This window comes from Cervus elaphus, chromosome 20, assembly GCF_910594005.1.
Source record: "Cervus elaphus chromosome 20, mCerEla1.1, whole genome shotgun sequence".
In the NCBI taxonomy this organism is placed as follows: Eukaryota; Metazoa; Chordata; class Mammalia; order Artiodactyla; family Cervidae; genus Cervus; species Cervus elaphus.
Genome location: NC_057834.1, coordinates 41290007 through 41311773, shown reverse-complemented (window position 1 = coordinate 41311773; position 21767 = coordinate 41290007). Strand labels below are relative to the sequence as shown.

At 41.9% G+C, this 21767-nt stretch overlaps 1 protein-coding gene across 2 annotated transcripts; it reads right to left on the bottom strand.

Moving 5' to 3' along the window:
- Positions 1-9402: 9402 nt before the first annotated feature.
- On the bottom strand, positions 9403-18380 carry LOC122677626 (filaggrin-2-like). Of its 2 annotated transcripts, XM_043877813.1 has the most exons (4): positions 18344-18380; positions 17120-17279; positions 15000-16152; positions 9403-14885 (listed from the first exon to the last, which is right to left on the bottom strand). In XM_043877813.1, exons 2-4 carry the CDS (start codon positions 17255-17257, stop codon positions 9859-9861), a joined length of 6318 nt encoding a protein of 2105 aa, XP_043733748.1. In that variant the 5' UTR covers positions 17258-17279; positions 18344-18380; the 3' UTR covers positions 9403-9858. The 2 variants fall into 2 exon arrangements, with proteins under 2 accessions (XP_043733748.1, XP_043733747.1); XM_043877812.1 differs by having other exon boundaries at positions 9403-16152.
- Positions 18381-21767: the final 3387 nt, after the last annotated feature.

Here is a 21767-nt window from a genome sequence, read left to right as displayed (position 1 = left end):
AAGAGCCTCTTGATGAAAGAGGAAAGTGAAAAAGTTGGTTTAAAACTCAACATTCAGAAAACTAAGATCATGGCATCTGGTCCCATCACTTCATGGCAAATAGATGGGGAAACAATGGAAACAGTGACAGACTTTATTTTTTTGGGCTCCAAAATCACTGCAGATGATGACTGCAGCCATGAAATTAAAAGATGCTTGCTCCTTGGAAGAAAAGTTATGACCAACCTAGACAGCATATTAAAAAGCAGAAACATTACTTTGCCAACAAAGGTCCATCTAGTCAAAGTTATGGTTTTTCTAGTAGTCATATATGGATGTGAGAGATGGACTATAAAGCTGAGGGCCAAAGAATTGATGCTTTTGAACTGTGGTGTTGGAGAAGAGTCTTGAGAGTCCCTTGGACTCCAAGGAGATCCAACCTGTCCATCCTAAAGGAAATCAGTCCTGGGTGCTCATTGGAAAGACTGATGCTGAAACTGAAACTCCAATCCTTTGGCCACCTGATGTGAAGAACTGATTCATTTAAAAGACCCTGATGCTGGGAAAGATTGAAGGTGGGAGGAGAAGGGGATGACAGAGGATGAGATGGTTGGATGGCATCACCGACTCGATGGACATGAGTTTGACCTAACTCCAGGAGTTGGTGAAGGACAGGGAAGCCTGGCATGCTGCAGTCCATGGGATCGCAAAGAGTTGAACATGAGTGAGCGACTGAGCTAACTAATTAATATGTAATATATGATATATAAAGTTTTCTTTATCCATTCACACATTGAAGAAAATTTAAATTATTTTTATATCTTGATATTGTGAATTATCCTGCAATGAATACGGGACTATCTTTTTGAGATACTGATACTTTAACTAAATACTCAGGAATGGGATTGATGGATTATATGGTGGTTGATAGTTCTATTTTTAGTTTTTTGAGGAACTCCCATATTGTTTTTCACAATGGCTCCATCAATTTTTAATCCCTACCAACTGGTGTATAAGGGTTCCCTTTTCTATACATTCTCAAAACTTATCTCTTGTCTTTTTCATAGCAGCCATCCTAACAGGGGTGAGGTGATATCTTATCATGGTTTTGCTTTGCATTTCTCTGATTAGCTTTCATTTCTCTGAGTAGTTCTGATTAGAGTCTCTGTTTAGTGATGCTGAGTACCTTTTCATATACCTATTGGATATTTGTATGTCTTTGGGGGAAAATATCTATTCAGATCTTTTGACCATTTTTATAATAGCTTGGATTATTTGCTTTTTGGCTGTTGAGTTTTATGAGTTCTTTATGTATTTTTATCTTCACCAACTATCAGATATTTGGTTTGTAAATATGTTCTCCTTACTTGTAGATTGCCTTTTCAATGTTTTATTTGAAGCTCTAGTTTAATATAGTCCCTCTAGTTTCTTTTAGCTTGTTCTCTTTTAGAGAGTTGAAAAGATGATATTTGAGCTGAACTTTAAAGAATGAATTTATTGGATTTCATGGGACAGAACATGGGATGATTGACCTGAAAGGCTATATGGAAAGGTTTCAAAAACCATATAATGTCATCTTATTTACATTGGAGACCAACTGAAGAATTTTTAAGTGGAAAAGTGACAGGATCAGATTTTTATTTAGTAAAAATACCTCTACTAAGAATATGGATGGTAAATTGAGTTTGACACAAGCAATGATGCAGGCAATTTGAGAAAAGGGAGGTAATAATGAGGTTTCAAAATAAGGTGTTGCACTAGGATCGAAGGGAAGAGACATTTCAGAGCTAGAGCTTAACAATGCATTGGAAATGGTGGTTGAGGGAGGAAAAAAAACAAGAGGCAATAGGTTAGAATTTTGGCAATAGCTGGTGTAGGCAGACAGGTTAGGGAGGGGCAGCCTCAGTAGTGTCTGAAAGGTGGACAGAGCTCAGTGATGGAGAAACCAGGAACAGGAGATTTAGCAGGTGATGGGGAGTTAGTATCAGCAACATCAGTTAGCAGGTAGCAGGATTGGGGGGCTCATATTTCAGGCCAGAATTTTAATTTTGGGAGCAGGAAAGGCATAGAGACAAAGAAGAGCTCCTAACATGGGACATTCAAGGACCAGGAACAAGGCAGAGACCTAATTATCACCACTGAGAGGATCAAAACCGGACCAGCAGAACAGGTGACCTGATGCTGATTCCTGAACTTTGGGGAACTTCTGTTCTTAAATTTCTCCTGCTGAAGGTCAGTACTTGTTCTGGGTGATAAAGGGTCTCACTGAACTTCTAGTATGTGAAGACCACTTTATCTACTCTGTACCCACTTTTTTTTTTTATCAACTTGGACTTTAGACCCCCTTGCAAATCTCCTAATTACTCATCCATCTTAATTCACCTCCTACACCCTGTAGATAAGGCAGATGTTTGGCTGATAATCTCCATGATTATTGCTGCCAAGTAGCTCCAGTACTGACTACACCACACCCCTCTCACCGGGTGTAGGTGGGGGAAGGCCCAGAATAGTGTATGTGGCTTACTATGGGGTCAGCAGGTTTGCATAGTCTGATAGTCTGGGGAGTGATGGGTTTAGAAGGTGAACCATTCTGGCATATTATATATAATTTCTGCTTATAGCAAAAATTAAAAACAGTTATTTAGGACTCTAAACTACCATATGTCCAAAAGAATCACTGAGACTGAGGGCTGCAAAGTCCTTAAAGTGTGACTTCATGAGGTGAATAATGCATTTTTAACCTCATAGATTTCTTCATCAATGATGATCTTGTTGAAGTTGAGGTAGATTCTTGGCCCACCAGCATTTCTACTTGTTTTACCAGTGTTGCCTAAAGTATTACCAGATTTTCTCAACTTCTTAAAGCATTGATTTATCTTATTTTAGGATATCCCAACAACTTGGGGCAGAGTCCCCCAGGGCTGGATTGTTGTAGCCACATGTTCTGGGAAACAAACTCACTCAGAAGGACAATGCAGATAGTGGAGTGCAGTTTATTACACCGGCGGGCCCAAGGCAGAGTCTCCTCTTAGCCGACCAGTTTTTGTGCAAACCTTATATACCTTAAGTGTACTTGTTCAAACCCATCTCCCCAAATTCCTTGAAACTAGTCTGGACAAGGTAAAAGAGAGATACAAAGTTAACCCATGATTCATGTGTCACAAGACTAGATAAACAGTGGATATTTATCAATAGGCCTGTGGTCATATCCCAATAAACATAATGGAATTTACCACTTTGTTCTGTTACAGAGATAATTAGCATATTCTTTTAGGCAACGGAGAGTCCAAGTACAAGTCCTGAGGCTCTTTTTTCCGGGGGGTCTGTTTTTCCATTGGTTTGCCATTTCTATAGATACTGGGCACAAAGTTCAGAGTCCATTGGGAGGGTGACCCTGTGTGTAGCCTAATGTTCGCAGCCTGGCCTAAGACAGAGTCCAGCTCTGTCTGTTTCCTCCTTCAGGATGAGATATCTTTTCTTGTCATCCAGATCATTAGTTACACTTGCGAAGTATATTCTGGCAGCATTTCATATCTATCTGTGCTTAACGCAGTCTATAGAAAACTATTTGCAGTTCTTTTTATAGTATAGATTTAGTAATCCTCAATGAATTATTTCATTTTCCTCATGAAATTCCTAATGATTAGAACTTTTCAGATGAGGCACATGAAAGGATTGAATTGAAATAACACTGTGGTCACAATATTGGTGCCTAATGGGTGCCCAGATCCCAGAGTTTAGGGTTGAGAGCCCCGTCTCATAAGTCCTACTGATTGCCTTTGACCATTGACTCCTCCAGTTACCAGATCTCTTTGAGCAGATTTCTTAACCTCTCTGACTGTTTCCTCATCTTTAAAGTAGGGATAATAATATATAACTTGCATGCTTATTGAGGGTGCTAAATGAATTATACATCAATGGTCTGCACTTTGGCTGACATTATAGCAGGTGTTCAATAAATGGCAGTTACTAGTATTATGTTTTCCTGGTGGCTCAGACAGTAAAGAACCTGCTTGCGATGTGGGAGACCTGGATTCGATCCCTGAGTTGGGAAGATCCCCTGGAGAAGGGAACAGCTACCCACTCCAGTATTCTGGCCTGGAGAATTCCATGGACTGTATATAGTCCATGTGGTCGCAGAGTCAGACATGACTGAGTCACCTTCACCTCACTTCAGTATGTTATTATGAAATCTTAACAGAATTGAAAACTAAATGTGACGCATTCTTATTTGATTCAATTTTATATGTGTTTTCATCAAGAGAGAAGAGCAAGAAACATATATATCTTTTTCTTCAATATTTGATCCCCTTTCCCTGAGAATGTGGAGGTTATTGAAGAGTGTAGGGTCATATGTTGGATTCCTTTAGTAAATCTGGGAGATCAGAGAGAAGATTTTCACCTGCTTTAGGAAAAGAAAGTTTAAAAGAAAAGTGAATGATAAATGAAAATACTAAAAGAAAAAACTTAGTGAAAATTACTCTAGGTACATTCATTGTTTGTCTCCCTTGTGTATATTCTACCTTTTGCAAGAGTCCCACGTGGGAATTCATCTATTCCCATTCTTATTCCATGTGATTAGGGGGGTGCAGTAAAAGGTCTAGCTTTGACTCTGAGGTGAAGAATGTCTCTTGAATAGAGCTGTCAGCAGTAGGTGGGCATGTAACTTGGGCCGATTCAGGCAGAATCTCAGAACGCTTGTGGGAACCACCAGTAAAGAGACATCATTTCATGCTCCTCCACCTGCTACATCTTGAGATTTGAACTTGGAAGCATGTGTGCTGAGCTACTGCAGCCACCTTGAAACTGTATGTCAGCAGTCTGCTGAAAATGCAGTCTGCAGAGAGGAAAGCAGAGTTAGAAATTAAGAAACTCCTTCCATCCTGATTACACCCTTTGAGCCTTGGCATGAGTACTGTCTGCAGGACCCATGCAGAACTTTTTGATTACATGAACCAATAAATCCCCCTTTTTATTTAATAAAGTTTGAATTGAGTTTTTCTGTTACTTCAAGTAGAAGTAGAACTAACTACTGTAATTGCTATTTGCTTTTTACCATGTTCTGCATTTATAATAAATATGAAAACATAGCAAGTTAACCAGGGCATGTGGAGGAAGAATGATAGTAGAGGAAGGGAAGGAAGAGGAAAGACAAGGTCTCCCTGCAAATTCTCTCATGGCTTCCCCTTCCCTCCAAACCGAAGACTGAACCAATCTCTGTCACATTATACATTTTTTCAGAGAATACATTCTTTTGTGAACAAGAGTAGAGGCTGGCCTGAAACCTCTACACAAAGAGGAGTGCATCTGTGGCTCCTGCCCTGTTCAACCCTGGAAGCTACCTAGCAGTCTAAGCCTGGTTCCTATTTTAAAAATGATTTAATTTTCCCTTTTCTAACTTTCTTTTTATCTTCTGAAGTCAGAAATGCAGAAACCATTTTTCCCCCTCAGATCTTCTGTTCTTTCCTGTGCCTTCACTCTTCCCAAGATGTTTCCTGTTCTCACAGACAGTTTTGTGATCTTCTGTTACTCTTCATAGACTTCTCCAAACTTTTTGCTGACTTGAGATTATCAACACCCAGGATAACAAGGATTTTTTTTTTTTAATTCCAATTGTAAAGATCTGAGTTAATCAGGTTCCTCACTTCATGGCATATTATCTTTATTGGTCTATGCACATTTTATTGGAATGGTTGATTGATTAACTTATATCCTTATTCTTCATTCCCATCTCTCTGTCCCTCACCCACTAGAAAATTGTTCTAATGAGTTTACACTGTATTTCTTAATTTGTATATGTTCTTTAAAATATGCATTATTATTTTTGTGTGCATGTAGTTTTCTTTTATGTAAGTGCTATTATGTGGTAGATCTCGTTCTGTTTCTTCCCTTTTTCACTTAGCATCCATCCTGCTTTATGTATTTAATATATCTAGCTCAGTGCTTGCAACTGCACCACTGTTGTGCACCTACTCTGTGTACCTATGTGCCTCCCCAGTAATGGACATTCAGATCGTTTGCAATTCTCCACTGAACATCCTTTTACATCCACTAGGGATGTATGAGAAGTGTTTTTTGGAGGATCTAAACACAGAATTAGAGTTGCCTGCAGGTGGGGTATGTGTATGCTTGATTTGACAAAATACTGAGATTGCTCTTTGGGACAGCTGTACTACTATACTATACTTTAATTTTATACCCAAAGAATTTCCTAAACCCTCATCCACCCCAACCAATGCCTAGCTTATCTAGTCCATTTCACTGTTACTTCCATTTGTGTTTTCCTAACTAATAAGTTTGAACATTTCTGTGTATGTTTCTAAAGTATATTGATTATTTATTCCATAATTGCCTGTTCAAATACATTTTCCATTTTTCAGCCAATTTTTTGGAAATAGTTCCTTGTATATTCCTATTAGTCCATTGTTGGATGTAGACCATGCAAATAATTTCTCCCAGTCTGTTACTTGTCAGTTAACTTTGTCATGACATCTTTCACTGAATAGAAACCTTTATGCTGTCATAAAAGAAAAATCACAATTTAAAAAAATATATGTATATAAAGTTCTATCAACAGTGTCCTTTCCTACTCTGAGATTACAAAATTATTTTCTTCTATTTATTTTATTGTTTTATGTTTATCATTTAGATCTTAAATTTTTATTGCATTTGCAGTCTACCTTTGATGTAGTTTTAGGTAAAGGTCCAATTTTATTTTAATCTATAGCATGAGCTAAGTTTGTAGCTTCATTTATTAAGTAGTTAGTCATTCTCCCCTTAATATGTGGCACCCATTTGTGTCAGGAGCCGCTGGGACATGCCCAGACCGTGACAAGGTCACGGGATGAGAGAGGAACCTGCAAGGCAGCTCTTCCCCTTGGGGTTGCCCCGGGGGCCCAATATGTCCCCTTTCTCTTTCTGTCTTACTGTTACTGGGTTTCCTGCTACTTCTTGGGAATGTAACATACAGTGACCAGGCCTCCCCAGAAAAGTCCAATCCTATTAAGAAAGATTCCCCCAAGGCCAAAGCCTACGCTGCCTCCTGGGCACTGGGAACCTTATGGTCAACCAGGAATGAAAGGCCTGTTCAGGTTTGCGACAGACCATCCACCACGCAAGTGGTGCTGTGCTTGGGGGGGCATCAGAAATGCTCATGGCTGCTTCGGCCCAGGACATGACCATAAGCACTGTACCAAGCCAAAAAGGAAAAGGCCACAGGCATAGGTTGGCTGCTTGCTTAGAAGATTATAATGTTATAATCTTATAAGATTATAATGATTAGAAAAGAGTAAAGGTATTTAGATTCAGAAGTAGATGTACGATAGGTTAATGTTCTTTGGTCAAGAGGGTTTTCAGTGTTGCTATTTCAGTGCTGCTATTTGTGCATTGTTTCCCTTCCTTTAAACAACATGTAATATTACAGGTATTTTTGTAGAATTGGAAAATATGTAGCATAGGATTTCAATAGTATAGAAGATTTATATTAACCAGTCTCACTGCCATTACCTCAATATTAATAGAGGTGTTTTGTGGCTTCATAGTTAAATATTGTAGACTGAGGTTTTGTGGTCTTAGACAAAGAAAAATATCAAGGTTTTCTTATGGTATTATTCTCAGAAATGTCAGACATGTTTTTTACAACCCTTCCCATATATTGTTTTATTGTCCAAAGAATTTATATTATATTTAGATTCTATGCTGTGAAAATGCTGCACTCAATAGCCAGCAAATTTGGAAAACTCATCAGTGGCCAAAGAACTGGAAAAGGTCAGTTTTCATTCCAATCTCTAAGAAAGATATATAGATTTGTATAAATTGGTTACCATTTAGAGTTAACTACCGTATCAGTTCAGTTCAGTTCAGTATCTCAGTCGTGTCTGACTCTTTGCAACCCCATGAACCACAGCACACCAGGCTTCCCTGTCCATCACCAACTCCTGGAGCTTGCTCAAACTCCTGTTCATTGAGTCAGTGATACCATCCAACCATCTCATCCTCTGTTGTCCGCTCCTCCTGCTTTCAATCCCTCCCAGCATCAGGGTCTTTTCCAATGAGTCAGTTCTTCACATTAGATGGCCAAAGGATTGGAGTTTCAGCTTCAGCATCAGTCCTTCCAATGAATATACAGGACTGATTTCCTTTAGGATTGACTGGTTTGATCTCCTTGCTGTCCAAGGGACTTTCAAGAGTCTTATCCAACACCACAGTTCAAAAGCATAAATTCTTTGGTGCTCAGCTTTCTTTATGGTCCAACTCTTACATATACTCAGTTATTTTTATGTGTGTCACTACTAGTATAACAATAATTTTATTTTCTTCCACTAATAAAGTAACATGACTAGTGTTTTATTTTTCACCTAGCATGGCTTAAAATTTGGATAGTTCTTAAAATGTTAAAAGCTGGATAGAATATGTTTTAAGTCTAATCAGAGGAATGAGACTATTCTTTTGGTCTTTCATATAATTTCTTTCTCTAATAGTGGCTTGCAATCTTGAACGCCCATTGATGAATTGCACTTCAGTTTGAAATCCAAAGGTGAAGGTGGAAAAAAAGAAGCTTGAGTTTCTGACGGGAGGAGAAGATGATGGAGCATCAAATTCTGATTTAATGAATTATAACTCATTTTGGTTAGATTAAATGTGCTTTGCTTTGATTTTTTTTCCTTTTAATCTGTAAATTATGGGGATGATCTTTAATGTCTGTACTAGTTTTCACATTGTGAAATTTGCCTTTTGATTTTATAGCAATAAACTTTCTACTGAAGTTATTATTTTTTGTACCTATTTTTCTACTCCTTGTTATGTCTCTTTCTGTTTATAATAAACTCACATATTTTTCTTGCTGGGGGGAGTATACTTTTAATTGTTTTTATTTGACTAGGAGCTATAGGACCCCATTAGCTTCCATTGCTAAGGGATATTTCAATTAATATCTCTGACAGAGAAAGTCTGTGACTCATCAATATTATTTTCAGAGGTTGTGTGGTCTCAGGAAATAGCCACTTGGGGTTATGTTTAATAATGATTGCTCTGATAATCACAGTTGACTAAAGTATCTGAGATCAACTCCTCAATATAAAACATTTCTTATAAATGCTTTGGATAGTGATTAGACTGAGGAAAAGATAAATGTGATTGAGTTTTGCCTTCTTTGGACTTTGAATAGTATCCAGGTATTTTCCTGTCATCTAGGTGTTCAAAGGTAGAAAAGAGAAATATGCATCTGACCCCATAGCAGAAGGCTGTATTTGTTTTTGTGAGGATGAATGAGAAGACAAAGTGTAACTTGATGAAAAGTTTATTGGCAATTTTTATGCAATACCATTTTCTGGATCCTGTATCCAGGTGGTCATGTCAATAAATTAAAAAACAGCAGTACAGTGTTCCAGTGGTGGTACAAAAGACACAAATATTCTGAATCTTAAACTACTACATTTTTTTGTTGTTTAGGACACAGAATAAGTTACAATGTTATTAGAGAAATTTTGGCTCCTAAACTATGTCTCTTAGCTTCTTGGATAGGTTTGTCAACAATCAATTAAATCAACCTGGAATATATAAAATTATTTTTAAACGTTCACTTTATTCCAGAGAATCCAATCACTTTGCCATGTAGTTCTAAATATGTCCCAAATGCAATTTACTTCTTCCATCCACTATTTTCTAAGAGCTCAATGATTATGGATCCTTACAAAAAAGCCTTGTACCAAACAAAAGAAATAGAAAACAGTACTACAGTTAAATAGAAAATCAGACATATACTCCCACTACCAAAAGAAAGGATCATTTAAAATATCTTAATTCCATGTTGTATGTCTCATTTCTCCATTGGATTAGTTCTTATCTTGAGTTAGTTTGTCTTCCTTTGGTTTCAAATTATTATTCAAAGTAATAGCACCTTTGTTCTTTGATATATTCATAGAGTGGGGTGTTGCTATCTAAGTGAAAGGAACCTGAATCCGTTCTCTCTCTTCCATGGTAAACTCTGACCTCAGAGTCTCTTGTCTGCTTATCATCAACATCCTGATTGTATTTTCTCATGGTCCCTGATGGACTTGATCCAGACTCTTGTTTTTGCCTTTCCCCACTCCATGTGGTTACACTGCTTGATAAATACCTAAAACTATTTTCTTCAGTTCCCAAAGGGACTTGGCTATCAAGTGAGTGACTGCCACTTGACTGCCCATAGCTGTCCCTTGACTGGCCATGGCTATATACTTGTCTTTCATTGGTGCTGAATCCAGACTGACCTTGAATATGTCCTGATTGTCCATCACTTGATCCCTGTGTTGCTAAATTTGTGCTGGATCTTACCAGATCATGAGAAGATGAATCTCCCAAGTGCTGATGGCTGGATTCAGGTACGTCTATTGTATTGAACTCTGATTGTCTATACCTCAATTCTGATTGTTCATGACTCTTTTCCCCCAAATATTCTGAATACCCCTTACTATCACTGTGGGAGGTTTGACTTCTAGTTGAACTAGAATCTGAATGGCTGTGGGCTGATAAGGGTTTTCCATGGTCAGATGCAGAGTGGTTCCTAAGCTGACTGCTATGAGGAGACCCCCACCTTGCAGACTGAACAAGGATATCTCTTGACTGTTCCTGAGTTGCTACTGAATGTCTATGACTAGATCCCTGACCTCCAGTTGCACCAAATCCAGAATGGTTATGGGAATCAATTGACAGCCCATCACTTATCTCTGATTGTTCATGACTTGAATCTTGTCTTCCTATTTTTTCAGTTGCTTTTGATCCCATGTAGTAGAAACTAGAAACTGATAGTCCATAACTAGATGCTCGCTTAGCTGCAGCTCTGTCTGTTGACCTAAAAGGACTAGAATTACGACTGCTTGTTCTGCTACCACCAGAAGGTCCATAACCAGACTGCCCATAGTCATATTCGGCACTCCCATAACTGCCATGTCTCCAGGCTTGATCAGATCTATGTCTTTGTCTGCCACTAATCTGTGATGTAGAATGACTTTTACCAGAATGGGCATCAGTGTGACTTGAATGTCTGTTTGACCATGTGGATTGCCCATGACCAGAGTGGACATGTCGGGTGGTGTCTCCTGACTGCCCATGAGCAGTTCCATGTCTCCCTCTCACTGTGGCTCCTGACTCTCCATGTTGAGATCCAGCCTGCCCATGAGTGGATCCTGAGTGTCTCTCTGAGACTTCTGAATGCCTTTCACTGTCGCTAGCCTCACTGTGACTGGATCCCTGTCTTCCCGCCTGCCTGGACCCTGACCGTGTAGATTGTCCCTGACTGGAGTGGCCATGTCTGGTGGTGTCTCCTGACTGCCCATGAGCAGTTCCATGTCTCCCTCTCACCGTGGCTCCAGACTCTCCATGTTGAGATCCAGCCTGCCCATGAGTGGATCCTGAGTGTCTCTCTGAGACTTCTGAATGCCTCTCACTGTCACTAGCCTCACTGTGACTGGATCCCTGTCTTCCCGCCTGCCTGGACCCTGACCGTGTAGATTGTCCCTGACTGGAGTGGCCATGTCTGGTGGTGTCTCCTGACTGCCCATGAGCAGTTCCGTGTCTCCCTCTCACTGTGGCTCCTGACTCTCCATGTTGAGATCCAGCCTGCCCATGAGTGGATCCTGAGTGTCTCTCTGAGACTTCTGAATGCCTCTCACTGTCGCTAGCCTCACTGTGACTGGATCCCTGTCTTCCCGCCTGCCTGGACCCTGACCGTGTAGATTGTCCCTGACTGGAGTGGCCATGTCTGGTGGTGTCTCCTGACTGCCCATGAGCAGTTCCGTGTCTCCCTCTCACTGTGGCTCCTGACTCTCCATGTTGAGATCCAGCCTGCCCATGAGTGGATCCTGAGTGTCTCTCTGAGACTTCTGAATGCCTCTCATTGTCGCTAGCCTCACTGTGACTGGATCCCTGTCTTCCCGCCTGCCTGGACCCTGACCGTGTAGATTGTCCCTGACGAGAGTGGCCATGTCTGGTGGTGTCTCCTGACTGCCCATGAGCAGTTCCGTGTCTCCCTCTCACCGTGGCTCCAGACTCTCCATGTTGAGATCCAGCCTGCCCATGAGTGGATCCTGAGTGTCTCTCTGAGACTTCTGAATGCCTCTCACTGTCGCTAGCCTCACTGTGACTGGATCCCTGTCTTCCCGCCTGCCTGGACCCTGACCGTGTAGATTGTCCCTGACTGGAGTGGCCATGTCTGGTGGTGTCTCCTGACTGCCCATGAGCAGTTCCATGTCTTCCTCTCACTGTGGCTCCTGACTCTCCATGTTGAGATCCAGCCTGCCCATGAGTGGATCCTGAGTGTCTCTCTGAGACTTCTGAATGCCTCTCATTGTCGCTAGCCTCACTGTGACTGGATCCCTGTCTTCCCGCCTGCCTGGACCCTGACCGTGTAGATTGTCCCTGACTGGAGTGGCCATGTCTGGTGGTGTCTCCTGACTGCCCATGAGCAGTTCCGTGTCTCCCTCTCACTGTGGCTCCTGACTCTCCATGTTGAGACCCAGCCTGCCCATGAGTGGATCCTGAGTGTCTCTCTGAGACTTCTGAATGCCTCTCACTGTCGCTAGCCTCACTGTGACTGGATCCCTGTCTTCCCGCCTGCCTGGACCCTGACCGTGTAGATTGTCCCTGACTGGAGTGGCCATGTCTGGTGGTGTCTCCTGACTGCCCATGAGCAGTTCCGTGTCTCCCTCTCACTGTGGCTCCTGACTCTCCATGTTGAGACCCAGCCTGCCCATGAGTGGATCCTGAGTGTCTCTCTGAGACTTCTGAATGCCTCTCACTGTCGCTAGCCTCACTGTGACTGGATCCCTGTCTTCCCGCCTGCCTGGACCCTGACCGTGTAGATTGTCCCTGACTGAAGTGGCCATGTCTGGTGGTGTCTCCTGACTGCCCATGAGCAGTTCCGTGTCTCCCTCTCACTGTGGCTCCTGACTCTCCATGTTGAGATCCAGCCTGCCCATGAGTGGATCCTGAGTGTCTCTCTGAGACTTCTGAATGCCTCTCACTGTCGCTAGCCTCACTGTGACTGGATCCCTGTCTTCCCGCCTGCCTGGACCCTGATCGTGTAGATTGTCCCTGACGAGAGTGGCCATGTCTCGTGGTGTCTCCTGACTGCCCATGAGCAGTTCCGTGTCTCCCTCTCACCGTGGCTCCAGACTCTCCATGTTGAGATCCAGCCTGCCCATGAGTGGATCCTGAGTGTCTCTCTGAGACTTCTGAATGCCTCTCACTGTCGCTAGCCTCACTGTGACTGGATCCCTGTCTTCCCGCCTGCCTGGACCCTGACCGTGTAGATTGTCCCTGACTGGAGTGGCCATGTCTGGTGGTGTCTCCTGACTGCCCATGAGCAGTTCCATGTCTCCCTCTCACTGTGGCTCCTGACTCTCCATGTTGAGATCCAGCCTGCCCATGAGTGGATCCTGAGTGTCTCTCTGAGACTTCTGAATGCCTCTCACTGTCGCTAGCCTCGCTGTGACTGGATCCCTGTCTTCCCGCCTGCCTGGACCCTGACCGTGTAGATTGTCCCTGACGAGAGTGGCCATGTCTGGTGGTGTCTCCTGACTGCCCATGAGCAGTTCCGTGTCTCCCTCTCACTGTGGCTCCTGACTTTCCATGTTGAGATCCAGCCTGCCCATGAGTGGATCCTGAGTGTCTCTCTGAGACTTCTGAATGCCTCTCACTGTCGCTAGCCTCACTGTGACTGGATCCCTGTCTTCCCGCCTGCCTGGACCCTGACCGTGTAGATTGTCCCTGACTGAAGTGGCCATGTCTGGTGGTGTCTCCTGACTGCCCATGAGCAGTTCCGTGTCTCCCTCTCACTGTGGCTCCTGACTCTCCATGTTGAGATCCAGCCTGCCCATGAGTGGATCCTGAGTGTCTCTCTGAGACTTCTGAATGCCTCTCACTGTCGCTAGCCTCACTGTGACTGGATCCCTGTCTTCCCGCCTGCCTGGACCCTGATCGTGTAGATTGTCCCTGACGAGAGTGGCCATGTCTCGTGGTGTCTCCTGACTGCCCATGAGCAGTTCCGTGTCTCCCTCTCACTGTGGCTCCTGACTCTCCATGTTGAGACCCAGCCTGCCCATGAGTGGATCCTGAGTGTCTCTCTGAGACTTCTGAATGCCTCTCACTGTCGCTAGCCTCACTGTGACTGGATCCCTGTCTTCCCGCCTGCCTGGACCCTGACCGTGTAGATTGTCCCTGACGAGAGTGGCCATGTCTGGTGGTGTCTCCTGACTGCCCATCAGCAGTTCCGTGTCTCCCTCTAACCGTGGCTCCAGACTCTCCATGTTGAGATCCAGCCTGCCCATGAGTGGATCCTGAGTGTCTCTCTGAAACTTCTGAATGCCTCTCACTGTCGCTAGCCTCACTGTGACTGGATCCCTGTCTTCCCGCCTGCCTGGACCCTGACCATGTAGATTGTCCCTGACTGGAGTGGCCATGTCTGGTGGTGTCTCCTGACTGCCCATGACCAGTTCCATGTCTCCTTGTCACTGTGGCTCCTGACTCTCCATGTTGAGATCCAGCCTGCCCATGAGTGGATCCTGAGTGTCTCTCTGAGACTTCTGAATGCCTTTCACTGTCCCTAGAGGACTGATCTGAGCCAGACTCATGATGTCCAAAGCTAGAAGACTGACTTGATCTTGACCCTTGTTGATCTATGCTAGGTGATTGACCTGAGCCCAACTCATGATGGCCATAACCAGACTGCTGTGATCTACAGTCATGGTGTTCAAAGCCAAAGGACTGACCAGAGATTGAACCATGTTGGCCAAAGCCTGAGGACTGACTGGAACCAGATCCATGTTGGCCACAGGTAGACTGTCCTGATATAGACTTCTGGTTTCCAAAGCTAGAGGACTGAGCTGAGCCTGATCCATATTGTCTAGCACCAGAGTGCTGACATGAGCCTGACCCATGTTGGCCATAGCAAGACTGACCTGATGTAGACTCATGGTGTCCAAAGCCAGAGGACTGACCTGAGCCACACCCACCATGTCCAAAGCCAAAATACTGACCTGAGCCTGACCCATGTTGGCCAAAGCCAGAAGATTGACCTGAGCTGGATCTATGTTGACTACATTTAGAAGTTTCATTTGAACCACACCTCTTTTGATGAGAGTTTGAAGAGTATCCACAGGAACCAGATCCCTGTTGACCATAAGTAGAAGACTGACTTACTCCTGACCCGTATTGTCCACAACAAGAGGACTGATATGAAACTGTTCCCTGTTGTCCTCCACAATTCTGTGGTTGACCACATGTTTTATATCCATATCCTTTCTGCCTAGTAGACTGGCTACAGGAGCTAGGCTCATGTTGACCATATCCAGAGGCCCAACCTCCTGAGATACATCTAGGACCTTCTCCACTACTTCCTGATTGATAACCTGATTGGGTACAGCTAGATTGGTTTCCTTGCTCTCCAAATCTACCTGCCTGACAATAACTAGAAGTGTTTTTTCGTCTTCCACATCCACCTGAATTGCTGGAACCACATGCATGACTTTCCCTCCCACCATCTCCTGAACATTTAGAGCCAGACCCATGTTTTTGTCCTGCACAATTTGACTGAGTAGAGTTTGATTCATATTCATATGACAGACCACCATGACCTCTCCCTCTACCACTCTTTGATCCAAACTTGTATTCATCCCCAGATACCCTAGAGGGGCTAACATGTGATTTGTTTGTTTTTCCCTCCAGTTCTCCAGAGCTGGAACCATGTCTTTCTTTGTCATTACTCCATGAGTAACCAGAGCTGGACCCATGGCGCCTTTTTTCAAATCCCTTTTGGTTCTCTGAGCTAGATAAACCACCTTGCCTTCTCAGCCTTCTGGAGCCAGACCCGTGTCTGTGTTTTGGAGTTCCCCTAGAGCCCTCAGAACTATAACCATGCTCCTCTCCCTCACTCCAACTTGAATATCTGTAACCTGAGTTTTGTCCTGATGTATCCTCTTCTTCACCTTCAGTTTCACTTTCTTCCTCTTGGTGTCGGCGACTATGCCTGCGCTTCTTTGACCCTGAAGCTTTGCAGTATTGTTTGCTGAGAACCTTGTTGCAGGCCATAGCCAGTTTGAATATCATCAGAAGAAACTCAGTAAAGTCCAGTCTTCGGTCATGATCTCGATCCAGCATATGCATGATGACATCCACTGTGTCTGGATCATCTGGGTTCTGTGTACAAGCAATACACCAAAGAAGACCTGGTCAGCCTAGTCCATATACTCAGCTAAAATATTTGGGTAAAGCTGTAGAACTGTGGGAGGCTTCCCTTGTGGCTCAGCTGGTAAAGAATCTGCCCACAATGTGGAGACCTGGGTTCAGTCCCTGGGGTGGGAAGATCTCCTGGAGAAGGGAAAGGCTACCCACTCCAGGATTCTGGCCTGGAGAATTCCATCTGCTGTATAATCCATGGGATTGCAAAGAGTAGGGCATGACTGAGGGAATGTTTGATGTTAGGTATTTTAATCCAATCAAGAAATACTTTAGGCTAAAACAGCCTAACAACACCTAGCAAGTGTGAAGAGGTAATAAAAAAGAATAAAGGCCATTGGGATCCACAGCACATACAGTTCAAGGACCTAAGCTAGAGAAGTAGATACTCAGGTATGGCAAATAAGGGGGAGTTGAATAAACCAAATTCAGTACCTGGTGTTTTTAACATACATTTTAAGCCTTGCCTGCTAATATATTCTATGTTATGATCTATAATTTTGAAGTTAATAACTGAGTCCTTTCCAAGTAAATAGGAAAAAAAATTCTTGTATTTTGTTTTCAGGTTTTAGTCACCTTGGTTATTTGATCAATACCCCTAATACATGTTTTACCTCTCTATATCTTTTCTTCCTCATTTGCTGGGGTAATTTATAAATTGATAGCGCAAATTTATCGTATGCTTTTTTAGAAGGAAAAACCTGGGGACATGAAAATGTCTGACAGTCTGTATGGTGGGAGGAAGAAAATGATCACCTCTTTAAAAATAAATGCTGCCTCAACAGCCTTTCTGATGTCCCCCAAAAGTACCACTCATAGTGTGAGCTCAAAGACCATGGGGATTGTGCACTTTTTAGCTATTCCTTGGTCATAAAACAGAGAATGTACAGGATGCTAGTAGTTTTCAGTCCTGGTACATGGTCCTCACCTTCAGAATCGGACGAAACTCTTTCTCCAGAAGTTCCTTTAGTTCATCCTTGCTCAGTGTGGCACACTCCCCATCCTGCTTGGTGTATGTGTAGAAAGTATCAATTACGGTGACAACGCTTCTCAAGAGATTGGTCATCTTTTTGCAGGTTTAAATGAACCTGAAGGGAGAAAAAAAGATCCTCTCATTCATTTTATTTTAAGTTATAAACAGTTCTGATTTTAACAGTAATCATCCCAGTTTTTCAAATATCTTGTCTCTTTAAACCAAAATACCTCAACAAGTAAGACTAGGTCAGGGCTGATACAATGCACATAAACACAGTGAAAGCTAATCTTGTTAACTTTGAGTTACTTTGCTAAGATTGAGCCATACATGGCATGTTATTGACTGATCTGGGACTAGATTTCAGATCTCCATGTCCTGGATGAATATATTCTCTACACAGCATCTCTACACTTTGTGTACTTTGGTGTTCTGGGTGTTGTCTTGGGGCTTCCAAAATTTCTAGAACCACCGAGATATATTGCTCCAGTCTCTCTGGCTAGTTTCACTGTTTTTGTTCGTTTGTCTTTTAAATCAAATGTACCAGACCATCTAACATGCATACCTGCCTCCCCTCTGGGTACCAGAAGCTAAATTGGACTGTTAAGGCATTTAGCAAATTAGGAATGGACAAAGTGGGCTAACTCTATCTTGGTGCTTCAGAAGCATGAGATAGCCCTCATCAAAGTTCACGAGATATCCTAATCTCTGCCTTAACCAAACTCTGTTTTCTTTCAGTAATCAGGGGGAAAAGATTGAGCAATGCAGACTGCAGTTTGACTAGAGGATGATTAGATCTTGGAGCTCTAAAAGTTGCCACTGAACAAGGATGGATTTCTGTAACAGTGCTGGTCTTTTCGCTATTTCAGCTGGACAACCCAGAAAATATGGCACAAAAAATGACTAGGAAGAGAATGTGGAACAGCCTAGAAGAAACAAATTTCTACTTGCATTATTTTCCATAACAAAGAAAAATTTATTCTAAAAAGACCCTGGAATAAACTAAACTGACCAAACAAATAAGCAAACAAAAAGAAGAAAAAGGAAAGAAATGAAAAGGAGGGAAGGCAGGAAAACCAAATATATATTAACTCTGTCTTAGCTCATACCCCTGGATTTATACCACGAACAATAGCCAACCAAGTATCCACTGATGTAGCTGGATGAGTTTTCTCTCACCTGGTTCACCGAAGGAGAAAGTAGGATAAAGCCTGATGCAGCTTTCAGGGCGACAAAGGATTGAGATAGTGGCCCTTATATAGCTAACAAGTGGGTGCTGCCCTCTGTGGGTTGGACTGATTCATTTTCAACAATCCTATCTCCTCCCCTGTCTGTGTTTATCTTCCTACTTCGCATTCTCATCTCTGTGATGATTGCAGAAAGGCCGGGACTGGCCCACCCTCCAATATGAGAACATGTCGCACAACACTTTTCTCGGGGTCATACACTTGTGAAAAGCAGAGATAATGTTTTAGAGGACAAATGTCGTTCAATCCCTTTACTATCCACCAAAAGTAGCAAAATGTAAGCTACTTGGCAGTGTGTAATAGATGCTTATTTAATTGAAAATGAACCTGGGCCACCAGGCTAACATAATTAATGTCTTTTTTGCAATAACAATAGCTACTATTTATTGAGAATTTAGTATGTACTAGATACTATGCTGAATTCTTTTCACATATCATCTCATTGAATCTCTACAGCATTTCTATAAAGTTTGCACTGTATTCCATTTTACAGATGAAGAAACAGGTTCAGAGATCATAAGAGCCCTCTCTAAGGTAACTCAGCTTATGAGTGGAGGAACTAGGGTTTGAACTGTATCTATCTTATCATAATGCCCTTTCTTTTAACCGTTATACTAGCTTACCTCTACTATACACACCTATTACACAAAAAAGCATGCAGTTTTAGGAAATATATGGAAGTATATAAAAGGAGTATTATCAGCCAGGAAGAGAAGAAACATACTCTCTGGAAGGCTTTTTTCTAGGCTATAAAATGTATTAGTGGGCTATACATAAAAGTTGTTTTTTTCAGAAGTGTTCAAGGTGAATTTAGAGGGGGCTTTCTTCTAGCACTCTGTTATTCATTGGTAGTCTGGCAGTTTTGGGCCTAGACCCTTGGGAAAATGTCATTTTTGTACATAAGGTATATAAAATATAATACCTGAGGAAACTGCCTGACATGGCAGTTTTACATGCTTACATATTTATTGTTTGCAATAATCCTGTGAGGTCAGTATTATTGTCATTCTCATTTTACAAATAAGGAAATGAAAGCATAGAGAAATTTAATAATTTGTCCAAAATCACATCTCGGAAGTGGCAACACTAGCATAGAAACCCATACTGTCCAATGCTAAAGCCTGCCTCTTAATCACATATATACCACATATTTGGGGTCAGTCAGTTCCTATTTGGGTGCTTCTTCAGGGAAGCCATTTATTTTACTTACCTCACCATCTTAGACAATGCCTAGTACTTAGTTAGCAGTTAGAATGTCTGCTCACAAAATGTTAATGGATATACCACTGATATATATCCATTGCTTTCCTAGTCAGGGATTCCCTGACCAAAATGACCGCACGGAAAGTGATGTTGTCCCATGGATATTATGGTCATTTTCAATTGTGTGTATCTTTTGGAACTGTGCCTGTTTTTATTGAGATGACTCTTGTGTCAGGAGGACTTTCAGACCCCCAGATTCCACACTGAAGTAGATTTTTAAAGTCATCCTTGCCCTGCAACTTTAGGATTCTAGTTCCATTGTTTGCCCGTTCTCAGAACTCTGCCACTCTTGCTTGTATTTTTTGTGTTCAGGCCTCTTTTCCTCTTCTGACTTGCAGATCACACTAGGTAAAAATATTGACTTCGGAATCAGAAATATTTGAGTTTAAATTTCAGCTCTGTCTCTTATAGGTAGTGTTTCTTGGGCAATTATCTGATCCTCTGAGCCTCAGTTTTCCAATTTCAATAATACGTACCTCACTGTGGAGATAACTTAGGATAACATGTGAAATTGTTTAGTACTTAACTGGCATATAATAAATGCTTAGTAAACTGTAAAATTATTGCAAGATGCTTTAAAATATTTTATAGCAACTATCACAGTGTTTTATACATAGGAGGCACTCAATAATGTATGATAAAAATAAATCAGGAGCTAACGGTAGGCCTTTAAAGGCAGAAATACTCCTTATTTGTCAAAAGCATTGCTCCAGAAGATGTCATGACTTTTTTAAAAACAATTTTATTGAGATGTAATGAACATACTAAAATTCAACCTTTTAAAGTATATAATTCAGTGGCTTTTAGCATATTCACAGAATTGTGCAGCTGGGTTTTAGTTAGTGTTCTTAAGTTTCTTCACTTCTCAATGCTTCAGTTTTCCCTCTGTAATAGCTGCAAGGTGTTCTTAGTGTCAGGGGAATAAGTGGACACCTGTCAGATCATTTCAGCTGCAATTTGGAGAATAGTTATGATCCTACCAGAGGCCTAAGCACTATTTGGAAAGAAAACAAAGTGATGTAGGGATCAATTTGACGACACCTGCAGAGAAATTTCCTGCCTGGCTTCTGAAAGATTGTTTAGCCCGGTGAAGCAGAGGCCTGGAGTCAGGGGTTAGGGTGCAACCCAGCTTACCATTTCTCCATGTCTGGATCTTCTTCTTGCACTATTCACTCATCTCATCAGATTCTTTGATTTTAGGCCCATTTAGTGAAGTTGTGCACTGTTGGCAAAAGGATTGTCTTGAGAGGGAAGCAGCACCTTAGAATATTAAAAACAACTTTCATTATACCTGTAAGAAGTCCTAGCTTTGGGTTTTTCCCCTGAATATCAGCTGAATTTTGTATCCTATCTCACTGTATTCAAGGGGGGCCTTCTCCAAGTTAAATTAGTCTCTTTTAGCATCCTGTTCAGTTCAAAGGGAATTCCGTAAAGGACTTGCCTTAGAGCTTAAATGATCCTGTCCCTATCATTAAGAACCAAACATTTCCTCTGTGCTGGGACTCTTAGGAGTTTGGGGTTTCTGAACAAACTCAACTTAGAACTGATAACCTCAGAGTTGATCCAGGGATGCTGATAGCTATTATATGTCTCTTTTCTATAAAAGCAATTTAGGGAACTGTTCTTGGCTCATAATATGATGTAGTAGGAAAGAATACTGACTTTGCAGTAAGACAGATTGCTTTTATATTACAGCTCCAACATTTACTACCTGTAATACCTTGGGCAAATTTCTAAATCTGAGTCTCTTTCCATTTCTGTGAAATGAGAATAAGGTCAGACATGTGAGACAAGATAATATTAGGGTAATATTGACCACATAAATAAATTTTTAAAAAAGAATTTAATTTCTTTTCTTTTCTTTCCTTCTTATGTTCAGGTTTAATTTGAGTGGTAGGGGGTTATCAGTAGATTTTTTGGGGGTGATGTTTCTTGGAGATGGTTCTTAACTCTGTTCCCTCCTGGTAATCTCTCTCCCTAGGTGAAATGAGAGGCCTATTGGGTTGAACTGTCGGAATCTAGCCTTCAAAGGAGCTTATATTTTCTGTTATGAGAAGTTTGTGGTGAAGATGGAAACATTAGTCACACCAGAT